The sequence below is a fragment of the Scomber japonicus genome, chromosome 16 (assembly GCF_027409825.1).
Source record: "Scomber japonicus isolate fScoJap1 chromosome 16, fScoJap1.pri, whole genome shotgun sequence".
NCBI lineage: Eukaryota > Metazoa > Chordata > Actinopteri > Scombriformes > Scombridae > Scomber > Scomber japonicus.
In genome coordinates, this window is record NC_070593.1 from 2,050,765 (window position 1) to 2,068,693 (window position 17,929).

At 39.3% G+C, this 17,929-nt stretch overlaps 1 protein-coding gene across 1 annotated transcript; it reads left to right on the plus strand.

The window, feature by feature from the left end:
• Positions 1–9,065: 9,065 nt before the first annotated feature.
• Positions 9,066–13,501, plus strand: LOC128375789 (tripartite motif-containing protein 16-like). Its single transcript, XM_053336205.1, has 2 exons — positions 9,066–10,787; positions 13,335–13,501. The coding sequence occupies exons 1-2, from the start codon at positions 9,089–9,091 to the stop codon at positions 13,499–13,501; spliced, it is 1,866 nt and encodes a 621-aa protein (XP_053192180.1). The 5' UTR covers positions 9,066–9,088.
• Positions 13,502–17,929: the final 4,428 nt, after the last annotated feature.

The window sequence follows — 17,929 nt, forward strand, 5'->3', positions numbered from 1 at the left end:
AGACAGAGAGAGAGAGAGAGAGAGAGATGAAGAGAGAGAGAGAGACGAGGAGGGAGAGAGAGGTAGAGAGAGAGAGAGAGAGAGAGATGAAGAGAGAGAGAGGGAGAGAGAGAGAGGGAGAGAGAGAGAGGTCACGTTAGCATCGCTTCAGCAGCTTCAAACATGCAAGCACGCAGGTCTGACTGAACATGTGTGTGTGTGTGATGTCATACATGAACTAACAACACACACACACACACACACACACACACACACACACACACACACACACACACACACACACACACACACACACGTTTAGAGAGGATGTAACTGTCTGTGAGGTTCTGTTACACCTTCAAGAACTGGTGTAAATGTCCTTTAGTCCTATTGGGCTCTACAGAAATATGACTCGAGGCTTCACCTGTTCTGTTCATGTTAATAATAATAATAATAATAAGAAGAAGAAGAAGAAGAAGAAGAAGAAGAAGAAGAAGAAGAAGTCAGAAAGCTAGTATGTCCAAAATGAAATATAGAGTTATGAGGTTTAAAAATAATCAGAATGAAAATAAAAGTTGAATCCAAAAAAGTCTCATGATTAAATTTATTTGTAAGTTCATTTATTAATTTTAATGGCTGACACACACACTCGCGCACACACACACACACACACGTACACACACACACACTCAGGCTGTCTCACAACTGTAAAGACACTCACAGGTACATACACACAGAGTCTAACATACTGTAAACCCACACACACACAGTAAAAACACACACACACAGATACTCACTGAGTCTCACACACTGTAAGCACACACACACACTGTAAGCACACACACACACACACACACACACACACTCTGTCTGTAAACACACTCTCACAGTGAACATGTCGTGTTCCAGTGTTGAACAACAAGCTGCTGCAGAGTATTCCTCCTCTCCTCCCTCGTTCACCCACACTGTCAAACAACATCTGCATCAGCCTGCCTGTGTGTGTGTGTGTGTGTGTGTGTGTGTGTGTGTGTGTGTGTGTGTGTGTGTGTGTGTGTGTGTGTGTGTGTGTGCAGGGAAAATATGACCCAGATAACACAGACTGCTCTGTTCTTAATGCAGAGTCAGTGTTGCTGTTGTTATTAATAACAATAATGATTAAATGAACTCTGCAGGTTTGATTCTTTCATTTCTGTATTCAGGCTTTAAATGACCAGCAGAGGAAGTGAAGAGGAAGCAGTGGAGAGGAAGCAGTGAAGAGGAAGCAGTGAAGAGGAAGCAGTGAGGAGGAAGCAGTGAAGAGGAAGCAGTGAAGAGGAAGCAGTGAGGAGGAAGCAGTGAAGAGGAAGCAGTGAAGAGGAAGCAGTGAAGAGGAAGCAGTGAAGAGGAAGCAGTGGAGAGGAAGCAGTGGAGAGGAAGCAGTGAAGAGGAAGCAGTGGAGAGGAAGCAGTGAAGAGGAAGCAGTGAAGAGGAAAGACAGCATGTGAGTAAACATGGATGTAAACATGCATAATTTAAGATACCTACAAAAACCAGCTTTGCGTCTTCCTCTGTGTTTATGAGGAATGAATCTGACTCATTTGTTCATCCTCAAGAAAACATACGGAAACATAATTCATGACAAAGTTGTAATTTAATGAGAAAAGTCTTATTATCTTATCTTATGGGAACAAGTTGTAATATTTAAACCTTACATACTGTTCAGGGTCAGACCCATTGATACATAATTTTGTTATATTATGCAACATCACACTGTCATGACTCTGTGGACTCACAGACTGTATAGAAGAAATGGACGTAACATCCGTGACGTCACCCATTGGTTTGTGGACTGCTGCTCGGAAGCCAATAGTTTCTAATCTAGGCAGCGCCATCTTGAAAATTTCAAGTGCATGCTGGGAAAAATAAAAACACGGATTCTACTTATATGGGCATGAGGCGGGGCCATGGGCGGAGCCATGGGCGGAGCCATGGGCGGAACGGGGAGGTTGCTATGGTTACGGTTACGAGGGCTGGATCTCGAGGACATTGGTCAATCAACCTGTCAATCAGGACGTAGCCTTTCTTCCTTTCCTTCTCTCTTTCCTCCTTTCCTTGTCTATTTCCTCCTTTCCTTGTCTCATTCCTCCTTTCCTTCTCTCATTCCTCCTTTCCTTGTCTCTTTCTTCCTTTCCTTGTCACTTTCCTTCTCTCATTCCTCCTTTCCTTGTCTCTTTCTTCCTTTCCTTCTCTCATTCCTCCTTTCCTTGTCTCTTTCCTCCTTTCCTTCTCTCTTCCCTCCTTTCCTTCTCTCTTTCTTCCTGTCTTTGTCTCTTTCCTCCTTTCCTTCTCTTGTTCCTCCTTTCCTTCTCTCTTTCCTCCTTTCCTTCTCTCTTTCTCTCCTTCCTCCTTTCCTTGTCTCTTTCCTCCTTTCCTTCTCTCTTCCCTCCTTTCCTTGTCACTGAAGCTTGGGATTAACTTTTAAACTCATTGTTGTTTTAAGACGTTAGCTTTATAAACTGTGAACTCGCCCTTTAATACAGAGAGTTCACACTGTGGGTGGCCTAACACCCTGAGAGTTACTACACACACACACACACACACACACACACACACACACACACACACACACACACACACACACACTCTGGGGTCATGTGACGGTGTGTTAATCTGTCTCTCATGTCTGTTGTTTTTTCTCTCAGCAGTTGAACCAACTGTGACCTGCAGACAGAGAGAGGAAGGTCAGCGTGTGTGTGTGTGTGTGTGTGTGTGTGTGTGTGTGTGTGTGTGTGTGTGTGTGTGTGTTTGCCAGTGTGTGTGTGTGTGTTTGTCAGTGTGTGTGCGTGTGTGTAACAACAAACAAACAGTGTGTGTGTCCCTCAGGCTTTCATTCGATCTGTAAACTCATCTGTATGTTTGTGTATCAGCAAACATACAGACACACACACACACACATACAGACACACACACACACACACACACTGTAATACACACAAACACACACTGTAATACACACACACACACACACTGTAATACACACACACACCGTAACACACACATCGTAACACATACAGAGAAACTGTAACACACACACATCAACTGTAATACACATGCTCTCTCTCTCTCACACACACAAACACACACACACACACACACACACACACACACACACACACACACACACACACACTGTAATACACACAAACACACACACACACACACACACACACACTCTCTCTTTTACATTTTACTTCCCTCCTCTCCTTCTGTTACTCCTCTTTTATTCTCCCTCTCTTCTTTCCTTCCTCTCTTCTTTCCTCCCTCTCTTCTTTCCTTCCTCTCTTCTTTCCTTCTTCTCTTCTTTCCTTCCTCTCTTCTTTCCTTCCTCTCTTCTTTCCTTCCTCTCTTCTTTCCTTCTTCTCTTCTTTCCTCCCTCTCTTCTTTCCTCCCTCTCTTCTTTCCTTCCTCTCTTCTTTCCTTCCTCTCTTCTTTCCTCCCTCTCTTCTCTCCTTCCTCTCTTCTTTCCTTCCTCTCTTCTTTCCTTCCTCTCTTCTTTCCTCCCTCTCTTCTTTCCTCCCTCTCTTCTTTCCTTCCTCTCTTCTTTCCTTCCTCTCTTCTTTCCTCCCTCTCTTCTTTCCTTACTCTCTTCTTTCCTCCCTCTCTTCTTTCCTTCCTCTCTTCTTTCCTCCCTCTCTTCTTTCCTCCCTCTCTTCTTTCCTTCTTCTCTTCTTTCCTCCCACTCTTCTTTCCTTCTTCTCTTCTTTCCTCCTCTCTTCTCTCCTCCTTGTTTTCCTCCATCACTTTTAATTTCCCTTCCTCTTCCTCCTCTCTGTTCCTTCTTTCCTCTTCCTCTCCTCTTTCCTTCTCTCTCCTTTCCTTCATTCCTCCCTTCCTTTTATCCTCCCTCCTCTCCTTTTACCTAATTTTAACAGTTCATCTCCTCCTTCCTTCTTTTCTCCTCCTCCTTTTTGTCTTACCTCATTTTTCATCCTTCCTCTTCTCATTCTGACTGCTATCCTTCCTCCATCCCTCCTTCTTCTTCTTCTACCTTTTCTCACTCCCCCTCTCCTCCTTTCCCTCCCCCTTTCTCATCCTCTTCTCTCTTTCGCTCTGTTCTTCTTCCTTTTATCCTCTATATCTCCTTCTGTTACCCCTTTTTAACAGTTCCTCTCCTCCCTTTCTTCTCTCCTTCTCTCTCCTCCTCTCTTCTGTATTTCCACTCCCTCTCTCCTCTTCTCCTGCTGTTTCCCTTCCTTCCTTTCATCCTTCCTTCGCTCACTTTTCTTGCTTTCCTTCCTATTTCATCTCTTCATCTCTCTACCTTTCCTCCTCCTTGTCCTTTCATTCATCCTTCTTCATCTTTTCTTCTCTCTTCTCCTCCACCTCTTTTTTCTCTCTGCTCTTTTTCTCATCCTCCCCTCTGTCTCTCCTCCTCCCTCTCTTTTCATTCCTCATCCTATTTAAATCTTTTTCCACATTTTCTCTCCTTCCTTTCCTCCTTTCTCCTCTTTTTTACTTTCACCTCTCTTTTTCCCCCTCCCTCTTCCTCTCTCTCTCCTTCTTCCCCCTTTATTGACACTCCTCTTCTTACTCATTCTTTTCATCCCTCCTTTCTTTAATCTCTCCTCCTCCTCCTCCTTAAATCCTTAAATCTTTTTCCATGTTTTCTCTCCTTCCTTTCCTCCTTCTTCCTCTTTTTTCTTTCTCCTCCTCCCTCTTCCCCTCTATCTCTACTTCTTCCCCTTTTCTTGTCATTCCTCTTCTTACTCATTCTCTTCCCCTCTCTCTCCTTCTTTACCTTTCATTCCTCCTTTATTTAACTTCTCCTCTTCCTCCTTTTCCTTTTCTTTTTATCTCTACATCCCTCTCTCCCCCCTTTCTCTCCTTCTCCTCCCTCCTCCTTTGTACTTCCTTTCCTCCTTCATCCTTTCTTATTTTCTCTCTCTCTCTCCTCATTCACCTTTTCTCCTCTTTCTTCCCTCTCTCCTTCCTCCTTTTTCATTCCTCATTCTACTTAAATCCTTCTATCTTTTTCTCTCCTTCCTTTCCTCTTTCTTCCTCTTTTTTCTTTCACCTCTTTTTCTCTCTTTCCTCCTCCACCTCTTTTTCTACCTCCTCTTTTTCTCCTCCCATCATGCCTTCTCCCCTCTGTCTCTCCTCTTTTTCTTCCCCCTCTCCTCCCTCCCTTTTCATTCCTCATTCTACGTAAATCCTTAAATCTTTCTCCACATTTTCTCTCCTTCCTCCTCTCCTCTTTTTTTCACCTCTTCCTCTCTCTCTCCTTCTTTCCCTTTTCTTTACATTCCTCTTCTTACTCATTCTCTTCATTTCTCTCCCTCTTTACCTTTCATCCCTCCTTTCTTTAACCTCTCCTCCTCCTCCTTAATCCTTCAATCTTTTTCCATGTTTTCTCTCCTTCCTTTCCTCCTCTTTTTCTCTCTCTCTCTCCTCCTCCACCTCTTTTTCTTTCTTCCCCCTTTCCTCCCTCCCTTTTCATTCCTCATTCTACTTAAATCCTTCAATCTTTTTCTCTCCTACCTTTCCTCTTTCTTCCTCTTTTTTCTTTCACCTCTTTTTCTCTCTCTCCTCCTCCACCTCTTTTTGTCCTCCCATCATGCCTCCTCCACCTCTGTCTCTCCTCTTTTTCTCCCCCCTCTCCTCCCTCCCTTTTCATTCCTCATTCTACTTAAATCCTTAAATCTTTCTCCACGTTTTCTCTCCTTCCTTCCTTCCCTTCTCCTCTCCTTTTTTCTTTCACCTCTCTTTTACTTTCATCTCTCTCTCTCTCTCTCTCTCTCTCTCTCTCTCTCTCTCTCTCTCTCTCTCTCTCTCTCTCTCTCTCTCTCTCTCCTCCCACCATGCCTCCCTCCCCTCTGCGTCTCCCGCAGCGTTGCGTGCTAGCTGCTCTCCTCTCCGTCCGGCTCGCTGCTCTGACGTTAACGCGCTGTGACATGTTACACTGAAACTACTTTATGGAATCAATATTAAATTCACAGCCTGTGACACTGAGGGCTAAACACACTGACTGTGTGTGTGTGTGTGTGTGTGTGTGTGTGTGTGTGTGTGTGTGTGTGTGTATGTGTATGTGTATGTGTGTGTGTGTGTGTGTGTGTGTGGCTGAAGCTGGGTCACGGGTCATTCACGTGTGTGTCTGTGAGAGTAAAGCGAGTGTGTGTTTGTGTGTAAAGAAAATGTTAGCGTGGTGTGTGTGAGTGTGTATGTGTGTGTGAGTGTGTGTCTGTGTGTGTGTGTGTGTGTGTTGTTTCTCTATACCTCTGAGGACCAAATGAAAGGCAGCAGACACAGGAAAGGGAAAATCCTACATACTGAGGTCATTTTAAGAACAAATCAGTATTTTTTATTCATTTATTTTTTTACCTTATTTAGCCACCTGAAAGTTTTATACATATTAAACTTTATTTTAATATCTTTATTTATTTTAACTCTTTCCAAAAAGAGGGCAATATTGAAAATAACTGATCATTAGGGCTGCAACAAACTATCTGCAGGTGATTTTCTTAATCTTTGTTTAATTTTTGTCTATAAAATGTCAGAAAAGGTGAAAAAGTTTCATTATAACTTTTTAGAGTCAAAGCTAACACCTTTAAATGTCTTTTTATGTCCAATCAACAGTCCAGAAACCAAAAAAGTTCAGTTTACTATCATTTAAAACACAGAAATCAAGAAATATGAGAAGCTGCAACCAGCAAATATTTAGATTTTCTGCTAAAAAAAATGACTAAAAAGATTATTCAAGTATAAAGATCGTTGAATATAAGAAAGAACATCTCTCTTAAGGACGTAATAACTTTATCTCACACCTCATACTTCATAACTAAACCTTGACCACAGCGCTGTGACATCATGAAATATCATTATTATTATATATTATAAAATTATACATTTAGAAATCACTGCCATAAAAACTGACTGAAAAATAATCCGCTCCTGATTTCTTCAGTACTTTCTTAAAAGAGAAAACAGCAGCACATTTTAAAAGCTTTGATAAAAATCAATAAGTTATGTAATAATTTGCTGCTGTGTGTTTCTGAGGCTGTTTGTTTTGATCTTTGATGTTTAGACTACAGACTGTTAGAGAGAATGAAAGTAAGTCCTCACAAGTCCAGTGATGTGTGTGTGTGTGTGTGTGTGCGTGTGTGTGCTTTTGCAGACCTGACTGTTCATTCATGTGTGTGTGTGTGTGTGTGAGTATAAAGTGAGAGTGTGTTTGTGTGTAAAGCAAGAATGTGTGTGTGGATATGGATGTTCATTCAAGTGTGTAAGAGAGCGAGAAGCCCTGAGAGAGTGACTGTGTGTGCGTGTGTGTTTGTGTATGTGTGTACATGTTTTTGTTACCTCATTGGGACCTTATGCAGTTAAACCACCAACCTTGTGGGGACCGGTAGTGCTTTACGTGGACCAAAGTCTGGTCCTAGTGAGACAAAACGTCATTTCTAGGGTCCTGGTTAAAGTTCAGGGTTGAAGGATGATGTTACTGTTAGGCGTGAACTGGTTATAGTTCATGTTTGGGTTAGACTGTCCACGATGAATGAAAGTCAATGCAATGTTCCAACAAGGATAGCTGTGCAAACTTGTGTGTGTGTGTGTGTGTGTGTGTGTGTGTGTGTGTGTGTGGTGTCCTGGGGGTGAATTAGAGCAGAGGCAGTCATGTTTGATAGCAAGGTCTCGACATCGATGAAAACACTTTAAAACGGCACGCAAACTCTGAGCGAAAGAAAAAAAAAACAGCCAGGAGGTAGAAAGGAGGAGGAGGAAGAAGGAGGGGCAGAGTAAGAGAAGGGAGGAAGAGAGGTGAAGCATGGTTACTGTAAGAGAGGGAGGAGAGGGTGAAAAGGGTAAAAAGGAGAGAAGATAGAGGGATGATTTACTTGAGTATTTATTTATTATATTGTACTTTCTACTCCACTACATTTATTTAACAGCTTTAGTAACTTTTCAGATGCAGATTTGACACAATGGATAATATAACAAGCTTTTAAAATACAACACATTGTTAAAGATGAAACCAGTCAGCAGTGTGTAGTCGGCTCACATTTCAGATGTCTATGAGTTGTTAACAGCTCCACCAAATACTGATTCTTCCCTCTAAACTTCTCACATGCTTTCATTTCAATAAATGTTCAAATGATCCAATATTTCAGCAAAAATCAAAGATTAGAGAAAAAGTCCAAAAACTGAAAACACATTTGTGTATCAGAACTTTGTTTTTTCTTCTTTCCCATTAATCATCTCAGCAGCCCTCACATTTATCTGCTGACCCTTTGGAGGGGCCCCACCCCTAGGTTGGGAACCACTGGACTAAACTAGCTAACTGTATATAAAGTAGTATAAACTAGCTAACCGTATATAAAGTAGTATAAACTAGCTAACTGTATATAAAGTAGTGTAAACTAGCTAACTGTATATAAAGTAGTATAAACTAGCTAACTGTATATAAAGTAGTGTAAACTAGCTAACTGTATATAAAGTAGTATAAACTAGCTAACTGTATATAAAGTAGTGTAAACTAGCTAACTGTATATAAAGTAGTATAAACTAGCTAACTGTATATAAAGTAGTATAAACTAGCTAACTGTATATAAAGTAGTATAAACTAGCTTCACCTCCAGCAGCTACAACAGTAACATGCTGCTCTGATGCTTCACTATTAATAATATATCACTACTTTTACTGTAATACTGCATACTACATCACTCATAATACTGCAGTACTTTTACTGCAGTAAAGTATCTGAGTATTTCTTCCAGTACTGCTGCTGACAGTTTCTACAGAGGATCATGTGTCTGTCAAAGGTCGACATTTATCAGCAGAGTTTCTGGATAAGATGAACTTTGGTTTTATTTGCTTGTATTTCAAACACAAACAACATGATTAAAATATGAAATGTGTTGCAGGTTTTATTTCATATTGATACAGTATTAAAGCTTTACTGATACAATGATCAATAAAGCTTTAAACACAACAAGCTCCACTCTGGGATCAGAGTTCATTGTTCTCTCCCTTTAAATCTACAGTTTGTAGATGGGTGTAACCAACATGTGACGCAGCACACAGCTGCCAGGCTGCATTCAGCAGAAACACGGAAGTTTAGTAACAGGAAGTGAATCACATGTTCAGATCTGCTCAAACCTGTTTCACCTTTCAGGAAGTGAAACTCAGACAGTCGTTGCCTCTGACAGCTGAAATGGCGCAGAAAGATCAGCTGGACCGAGAAACACTCTCTTGTTCGATCTGTCTGGATCTACTGAAGGAGCCAGTGGGTCTTTCCTGTGGACACAGCTACTGTATGAGCTGTATTAAAGGATTCTGGGATGGAGAGGATGAGATGAAGATCTACAGCTGCCCTCAGTGCAGAGAGGCCTTCACACCGAGGCCTGTCCTGAAGAAAAACGCCATGTTAGCAGCTTTAGTGGAGCAGCTGAAGAAGACTAGACTCCAAGCTGCTCCTGCTGATCACTACTATGCTGGACCTGAAGATGTGGCCTGTGATGTCTGCACTGGGAGGAAGTTGAAAGCCTTCAAGTCCTGTCTGACGTGTCTGATGTCTTACTGTGAGAATCACCTCCAGTCTCACTTTGAATTAAACAAATTAAAGAAACACAAGCTGGTGGAGCCCTCAGAGAAGCTCCAGGAGAACATCTGCTCTCGTCATGATGAGGTGATGAAGATATTCTGCCGTACAGATAAGAAGTGTATCTGTTATCTGTGCACTATGGAGGATCATAAAGGCCACGACACAGTCCCAGCTGCAGCAGAAAGGACTGAGTGGCAGAGAGAGCTCGAGGTGAGTCGACTAAACATCCAGCAGAGAATCCAGGACAGAGAGAAAGATGTGAAGCTGCTTCAACAGGAGGTGGAGGCCGTCAGTCGCTCTGCTGATAAAGCAGTGGAGGACAGTGAGAAGATCTTCACTCAGCTGATCCGTCTCCTCCAGAAAAGAAGCTCTGATGTGAAGCAGCAGATCAGATCCCAGCAGGAAACTGAAGTGAGTGGAGTCAAAGAGCTTCAGGAGAAGCTGCAGCAGGAGATCACTGAGCTGAAGAGGAAAGACGCTGAACTGAAGCAGCTCTCACACACAGAGGATCACAACCAGTTTCTACACAACTACCCCTCAGTGTCACAACTCAGTGAACCTACAGACTCATCCAGCATCAATATCCGTCCTCTCAGATACTTTGAGGATGTGACAGCAGCTGTGTCAGAGCTCAGAGATAAACTACAGGACATCATGAGGGACAAATGGACAAACATCTCATGGTCAGTAACTCATGTGGACGTTTTACTGCCACAACCACCAAAGACCAGAGCTGAGTTCTTAAGATATTCACGTGAAATCACTCTGGATCCAAACACAGCAAACACACAGCTGTTATTATCTGAGAGGAACATAAAAGTAAAATGTACAAGACATCAACAGTCTTATTCTAGTCACACAGACAGATTCACTGATCAGTGGCAGGTCCTGAGTAGAGAGAGTCTGACTGGACGTTGTTACTGGGAGGTGGAGTGGGAAGGAGGGATGTGGGGAGGAGTTGATGTAGCAGTCACATACAAGAATACTTACAGAGCAGGAGATGAATCGCTATTTGGAAACAATGACAAATCTTGGTCTTTACATTGTCACAATGACAGGTGTGAATTTTGGTTCAACAACATTAAAACTCCCGTCTCAGGTCCTCGTTCCCCCGTAGTCGGAGTGTACCTGGATCACAGAGCAGGTATTCTGTCCTTCTACAGCGTCTCTGAAACCATGACTCTCCTCCACAGAGTCCAGACCACATTCACTCAGCCTCTCTATGCTGGACTCGGTATTTCTAGTTCTGGATCCACAGCTGAGTTGTCTAAAGTGAAATAGACAGAAGTCATTTCAGACTTAATGTGTCAGATGTTGTAATTCTTCATGTTCTTGTGTCCATGTTTCTGAGCTGCTCAGAGATCAGTTGTCACGTTCATAGTGACATCCATCATAATTCATAAAGAAATGTTCAATCAAACTGTAATGATCATGATAATAATCATTAATGATGTTCTTGTACATAGCTGACATTCTGGGTTAAAGTAACTGACTGTGTGGATGAAGTCAATCTGAACATGAAATCATTGATCACACTTTACTGATTGGATGTGTCAACAATCTGAAGCTTCAATAATCAATAAAGATGATTTTTATCAACAGTGATCAAAGTGTTTTCTTCTCATTCAAAGCTTGTGGAGAAAATGTGAAACTACAATGAGAGTTTATTAAAGTTCACATAATAATACTGCAGTACTTTTACTGTAATACTGCATACTACATCACTATAATGCTGCAGTACTTTTACTGTAATACTGAATACTACATCACCATAATACTGCAGTACTTTTACTGTAATACTGCATACTACATCACTATAATACTGCAGTACTTTTACTGTAATACTGCATACTACATCACTCATAATACTGCAGTACTTTTACTGTAATACTGCATACTACATCACTATAATGCTGCAGTACTTTTACTGTAATACTGCATACTACATCACTATAATACTGCAGTACTTTTACTATAATACTGCATACTACATCACTATAATACTGCAGTACTTTTACTGTAGGAGGATTTTTCATGCAGTACTTTTACTTGTAATGCAGTACCTTTATATTGGAGTATTGGTACTTTTACTGCAGCAAATGGGGGTAAATGAGGGAATGAGAGATAGATAGAGAAACATAGTTATATTTTCTCAATGAAAATTTCACACTCTGAAATCAATAAACTGTATTATTTCTGAATGCAATTAAGTTTTGGTCAACAACAGAGCACTAATATATATCAGGCTTTAGATACACACACAATACTTGTTAGTAGATGACTTTATTGTTGGTTTGTATCCAAATATGAAGATTTGTCCTTTAAATGAACGTTTTAACCCTTTATTGCAGTGAGTTGACATGTTTCAGCCACAGACTCAGGTGTAATTAGCTCAGGATTATCTCATGCTGCTGGTGAATTATCATTAATAACGGCATGAATGAAATATTCATAATGACACGATTAATAAATCACCATTTCAGCTTTAAAAAAAAATCATTCATGAATATTGATGCTTCATAAGTCACCCAGACTCTGTTCTTAATATGTGCTCACTGTGTGTGTGTGTGTGTGTGTGTGTGCTTGTAGCCTATATGTATATTGTGTGTTTAATGTATAATTCATATCAGACCTCCCTTTTGAAAATAAGCACTAAAAAGGCCACTATGCTGCGACCTTTTGATCCCCTAAAACATAAATAGAGAGATGATTCAGGTGGAGCTACAACCAAAAGAAAAGATGACCTATTTACATAGAAGATAATATTATGTGCATGTTAATCTCTTCATTTCCTTGACCTGAAAGTAATGTCTGTAAATTAAAGAGTACGTTTTTACATTTGGAAACATTAACGATCCTCCAATACTTTATCTAAAAGGACAAACTTTCTACAGACATTTGTAACCCCCGGTTACCAAAACAGTAGAATAAAGTAAATTGGATTAGAGAGAAGTGAATTTATGTGGGTATGATTTTAATAATAAAATTAATTAATTAAAAAAAAATAATAATTACTTTTTAAATGTAATTAGATAAATAACCGTTGTAAAAAACCGTTGTACCAGCACACAGACTGTAAAAGCCTGTCACCCCGTTGTCATAGCAACAGCTGATCCAGAGATACACAGACAGTAGAGCCGAACCCAGAGTGATAAAACAAGAGCTAAACTTGGACCAGTCACACTACTGCTGCTCTTTCTACTGAAGTAAAATCCCGGTGAGTTTTGATTGAAACCAATTTGTTGTAAATATGGCAATATTCACCGACAAAATAGTTTAGAAAAAGAAGAAAAAAGAAAAAACGCTAGCGTTAGCAACGGTTAGTAGCGGTTAGCCACCGGTAATGTTGACAACTGTTGGTGGCTTTTAATAGCCGTTGGTGCTAACGGTGCTAGCGTTAGCGGCCATTAGCAACCGCTAGCATTGGTAGCCGTTTATAGCCGTTGGTGTTAACAACGCTAACGTTAGCAATTGTGGATTATTACCTGATTAGTAGCTATTTTGAGTTGTGCGTATATTGAAATCAATTTGTATATAAGACAATGTTAAAGTTGTATTAGTTGTACTATAATTATCATACTGTATAAACCTTAAGATTTATATAACCTGTTTGTAATTGTGTTATCAACTTTTAATGTCTCAATGATTGAAAAGGGGGAAAAGAGAGAAGAGAAAACATGATAAGAAAGAATGCAAGTTTAATTTTGTTTTAGTTTATTCAAATTTCAATCAGGAGTTTATCTGTGTAGTGATTATTATTTTTTGGCTTTGTGGTTACAAGACCAGGTCCTCGTCCTCATCCTCCTCATCACCCTCCTCATCATCCTCTACATCCTCGTCATCCTCATCATCCCCTTCATCCTCGTAATCATCATCATCATCTGCACCAGAGATTCTTCAGCTCAGCCGGTTCCAGTAGTGAACAGTACAGCAGGTCTGAAGTGGTGAGTCAACTCCTATGTCTTGTTTTGTTTCTTTTATTAATAATTGAGATTTTTGATGTTGTTTTTGTTGTTATTATTTTATTAGCATTTTATTTTGTTGAATTAGAAAGGGAAGAGTAGGTTTGAACGAACCACCTGTGGGGTAGAGACCAAAATAGGAATAAATAGTTAAAGACCAAACAAAGACATTTTAAGCATACTGAAATAGATTTAGCACTTAAAATAAAACTAAATTAATTCTAAATTGAGCTTATTTAGACTTCTGAGACGCTGGTCCAAATTGTTAGTTGAGTCTTAGAGAGGCTATATAATTTTAAAGGAACACTACTTCTGGTTGTTACACATTCATAGCGTTGCACTCGGTTGTTCGAACAAAAAGTAACGAAATAGATCTATCAAGAATGAAAGTTACAGATAACTGGTCGAATCTAACGTCAGACAGGTGTTGTCTTAGTCATGTTTAGAGACCAGACTGGCTGCTTTTACTTAGTCTGTCCTCCCAAAAACAAACAAACAAACAAAACAACAACAAAAAACAAGAAAAGACAAAACAGGTCGTAATGTTAGTCGCCTAAAAATGTTGCTATGGTTATATTTGAACGACAGCTGCCATCTAGTGGTCATAGTTGTGCATTGCTGCAAAAAAGTGAAACTACGATCATCCCCTAACCTTTAACCCTTGTGGTTATTACTGTAACCATGACGACGAAGCTGTTAAGGACGTTAAGGAAGTAGTAACTGTAACCCACACACTATGTTTCTCTTACCTTAACAAAGTGATCATTTTAACCCAAACTTTACCTACCTTTACCTAAATCTAACAAGACCTTAATTTGTCTTAATTAGTTTAATTTGGGAGGACTTGTCAACTGTCAGTCTTTATACTAAGTTAACTGTGTCCTTACTCAACTAATCCCATCTACAAAATGATTGCTGTTACATTCTAGCTCAGTGTGACAGATGAAAGTTGAGTCGATGCAGAGCTTGAAGCTGACGTGTCCTAAAAAGGCCACCGTACAGTACATGTTCTCCATTTAGGGCAGAGCGCTTCTGCTGTCAGACAATTTATTGTGGTTGTTTCTGCACAAAGAACGCCACTAGGCCCAAATCCCACAGGAGCAGCTGATGCTCAAGAGTGTGAAGAATCTGATTCAATACACACACACACACACACACACACACACACGAACACCCGACTGTGTTTCTGCCTCACTGATCTGATGCTGAAGGCTGATGTTTACACCGACAGGACGACAACAACAGTGTACAGCACTGTAAGAAAGAAACACACACACACACACACACACACACACACACACACACACTTTATTCATGTCCCATCACAGCTACACTGAGTATTGATCTCTGTCTGGTTGAAGAGGAGTCTGTTAAAATCAAACAAAGCTCTGCTAAACAGTTTAATTAGAGCTCCAGGGTTTATTACAGTAACCATGGCAACGGCACTTAATGCTTCAGGCTTCGTTAGCAGTCAGCTGACTGGTGACACCGACCTAATCATGAGTTAATTTGATGACAAACACTAAAAAAAACTCCAAAAAAACATACAAGCAAAATATAATTACACAATAAAAGTCAGGATGTGGAGCTCACCTAGGATTAAAAGCTCATGTTGATGAGACTGAAGCAATGATTTAAAACTTTCTCCATTTTGACTGTATTGTGTTCAGTTGTTGAGATAATGGGTTAGTACCAAACACAGTGTCAGCATTATTTCATCCTTTACAGCTTCTACTAATCAAGGCTCTGCTCCTAATACCTGAAACACTCAAACTAAGACTACAACTACATAAAAACTAAACTAAAACTTCATCACTTGTTAAACTAACTAAAACTAAACTGAAATAAAAAAGCAAGCTAATGCAAATTTGAAAGCTATAATAACCTTGGTTGTTTCCTTCCTTCCTTTTTGAGTAATAAAAGCTGGATAACGTTAACAGATTTATACACAACTATCCACTATGTGTCCTTCCACTACAGCTTAATGAACAGTCTGCAGACACAAAAAGAGTCAATTAGACTCTAACTTCATATTTATATCAGCTCAGTTTAGCTAAGTGAGACAGCTGAAGCTTCATTGTAGGGTTATATGGAACGATGCCTTCAGGGTCAGTACGGAAAACACAGTGTTTTTATGTCTCCTTGTTTTGATTGAAGTCAAATATTTGCTCAGCTGTTTTTTAGGCATGAAGGTTCATATTTAGAGACACAGAGGAGGCAGGTGGGTTTTCGAGTGGGTCGAATTCTTGGCTATAGACCCTGAATGAGATGTGAAGTTGTGCAGTGGATTATGGGATGGCGCTTTTGTGATGTCATCGGCTTGATCGGAGGCGGCGCCCGTGTGTAGAGTCCCGCTCTGTTATTCTAAACATCAACTCTGCTGGTAAACTAATGAAATTGGGGTTTGGGCAGCTGCTCTCTCTCTCTGTGTAAAACATACACACACACACATACACACACACACACACACACACACACACACACAGACACACACACACACACACACACAGAAATACACACACACTCACAGGAGACAGCAGCCATTGAAACCTTGACATTGTGGCGCCAAAAGAGACTAAATGTTTTTTCTGTCCTGCTGAGACATTATTCCATTTATACCACTCACTCACACACACACACACACACACATACACACACACACACACACACATACACACACGCACACGCACACAGTCATTAATGACACAGAGGTCTGAGCTGAGAGCTGAAGAGTGACAGACAGCTCGTTAAGATTGTCATCATGCTGAGGCCTGGACCTTGTTAGTGCAACACACACACACACACACACACACACACACACACACACACACACGCACAAATACACACACACACATATATACAACACACACATACTTACAAAACACACTCAGAGTGTTTTTTCAGACATGCTGGGTTGAGGCCCTGGGCTTTGTTACTCAGACTGAATAGAAGACCCTGAGAGGCCTGTGTGTGTGTGTGTGTGTGTGTGTGTGTGTGTGTGTGTGTGTTGCAGAAAGTGTACCTCGAACCCTAAAAACCCCTGTTGTAAGATCAGATTCCAGTTAATATAAAACGTGCATGAAATTTATCTCTTCTAAATAATCTTTAAATTCAGCTCCTGTGCAGTAATCTGTGTCTAATTAAAGAAGCTTCAATATTATACTTTATTGTTCCTTTAAGTGCCGTTACCCCGGCAACAGTCATCCAAAATAAGGCTGAATACATAAAGTGTATTAAGTACATTAAGTAGATTCAGCGTGAATTTATTTTATTTAACTTAACATGAACCTATTAAATTAATGTATGAATTAAGACAGTAGAAGAAGAGAAGAATGAATATGTCTGTTCCTATAAAATGATTTAGATTTAATATAATTTATTTTATTGGTAGCCTATTTATTTGAATGATTTATCTATTCATTTAATACATTTAATTCAGTGTGAATTTGGGGAAAGTTTTCACTCTTCAGTTAGAAAGCTGATTTTGATTATTTTGAGACTTAATTTGAACATTTACAAGCCAACACATATATTAACAACACGTTTCAGTATTTATCAGTCAGAATTGTATTTGAAAATGTTATTTATATTAAACTACGACTTTATATTAAAATACTATTTCTATATACACATATTATGTGGTTTATTTATATTTTAGGTAGTTTATGTTTAAACTCCAGGATAACTAATCTAATTAATTTCACCTGATTTATTTTAATTATATTGTCTTATTTCTTAAACTCTTTATATATTTTTTAACTAATTAGTATTTGTTATTTTATTCTATTTTTCAGATACATTTCATTCATTGATTTTATTTTTTACATATCTTGTCTTTCATAATTTTTGTTTTTAATCTTTTGTAATATTACGTTTTTTAATTATGAGAAGACTGATGATATAGTGTGAGAGCAGTTTAGACCTGACTTAACCTCTGATGTTTAAATCAACTTGAATTAAAAGTTGAATAGATCACAGTGAATAAACCATGTTTGACTTCTCAGTGTGTAAAACAGTTATAATATATTACTAATCAATACAACTGCACAAAACACCTAAAACATAATTTACAGTGAATCCAGAGTCTCCATGAATCAGACTATAAATTAATACGTTTTATAGTAAAAAAAAGAAAAGAAAAAACACACAATAACAGGAAATAAGAGTAAAAAGTAAAAATACCAAATAGAGAAGAAGTCACTATAAAATAAAGCGATTAAAACCAGAATTGTGAGGTTGAAAAGAAAAACAAAGATAATAAAGATAAAAAATAAAATATAATAAAACAACTGAAGAGGAAATGTGATGAAGTAAAACCTTAAGACATTAAAGGTGGAAAACCATCAGGAAATAAAAATAGAATTAAATAAAAAATATATACAAAAAAATAATGACAGTAGATAATAGAATAAAA

Coding starts and splice junctions, on each gene's coding strand:
- LOC128375789 (XM_053336205.1), top strand. CDS start 9,089: ATGTTCAGATCTGCTCAAACCTGTTTCACCTTTCAGGAAGTGAAACTC. Junction 10,788..13,334: donor GCCTCTCTATGCTGGACTCG/GTATTTCTAGTT, acceptor TGTGGTTACAAG/ACCAGGTCCTCGTCCTCATC.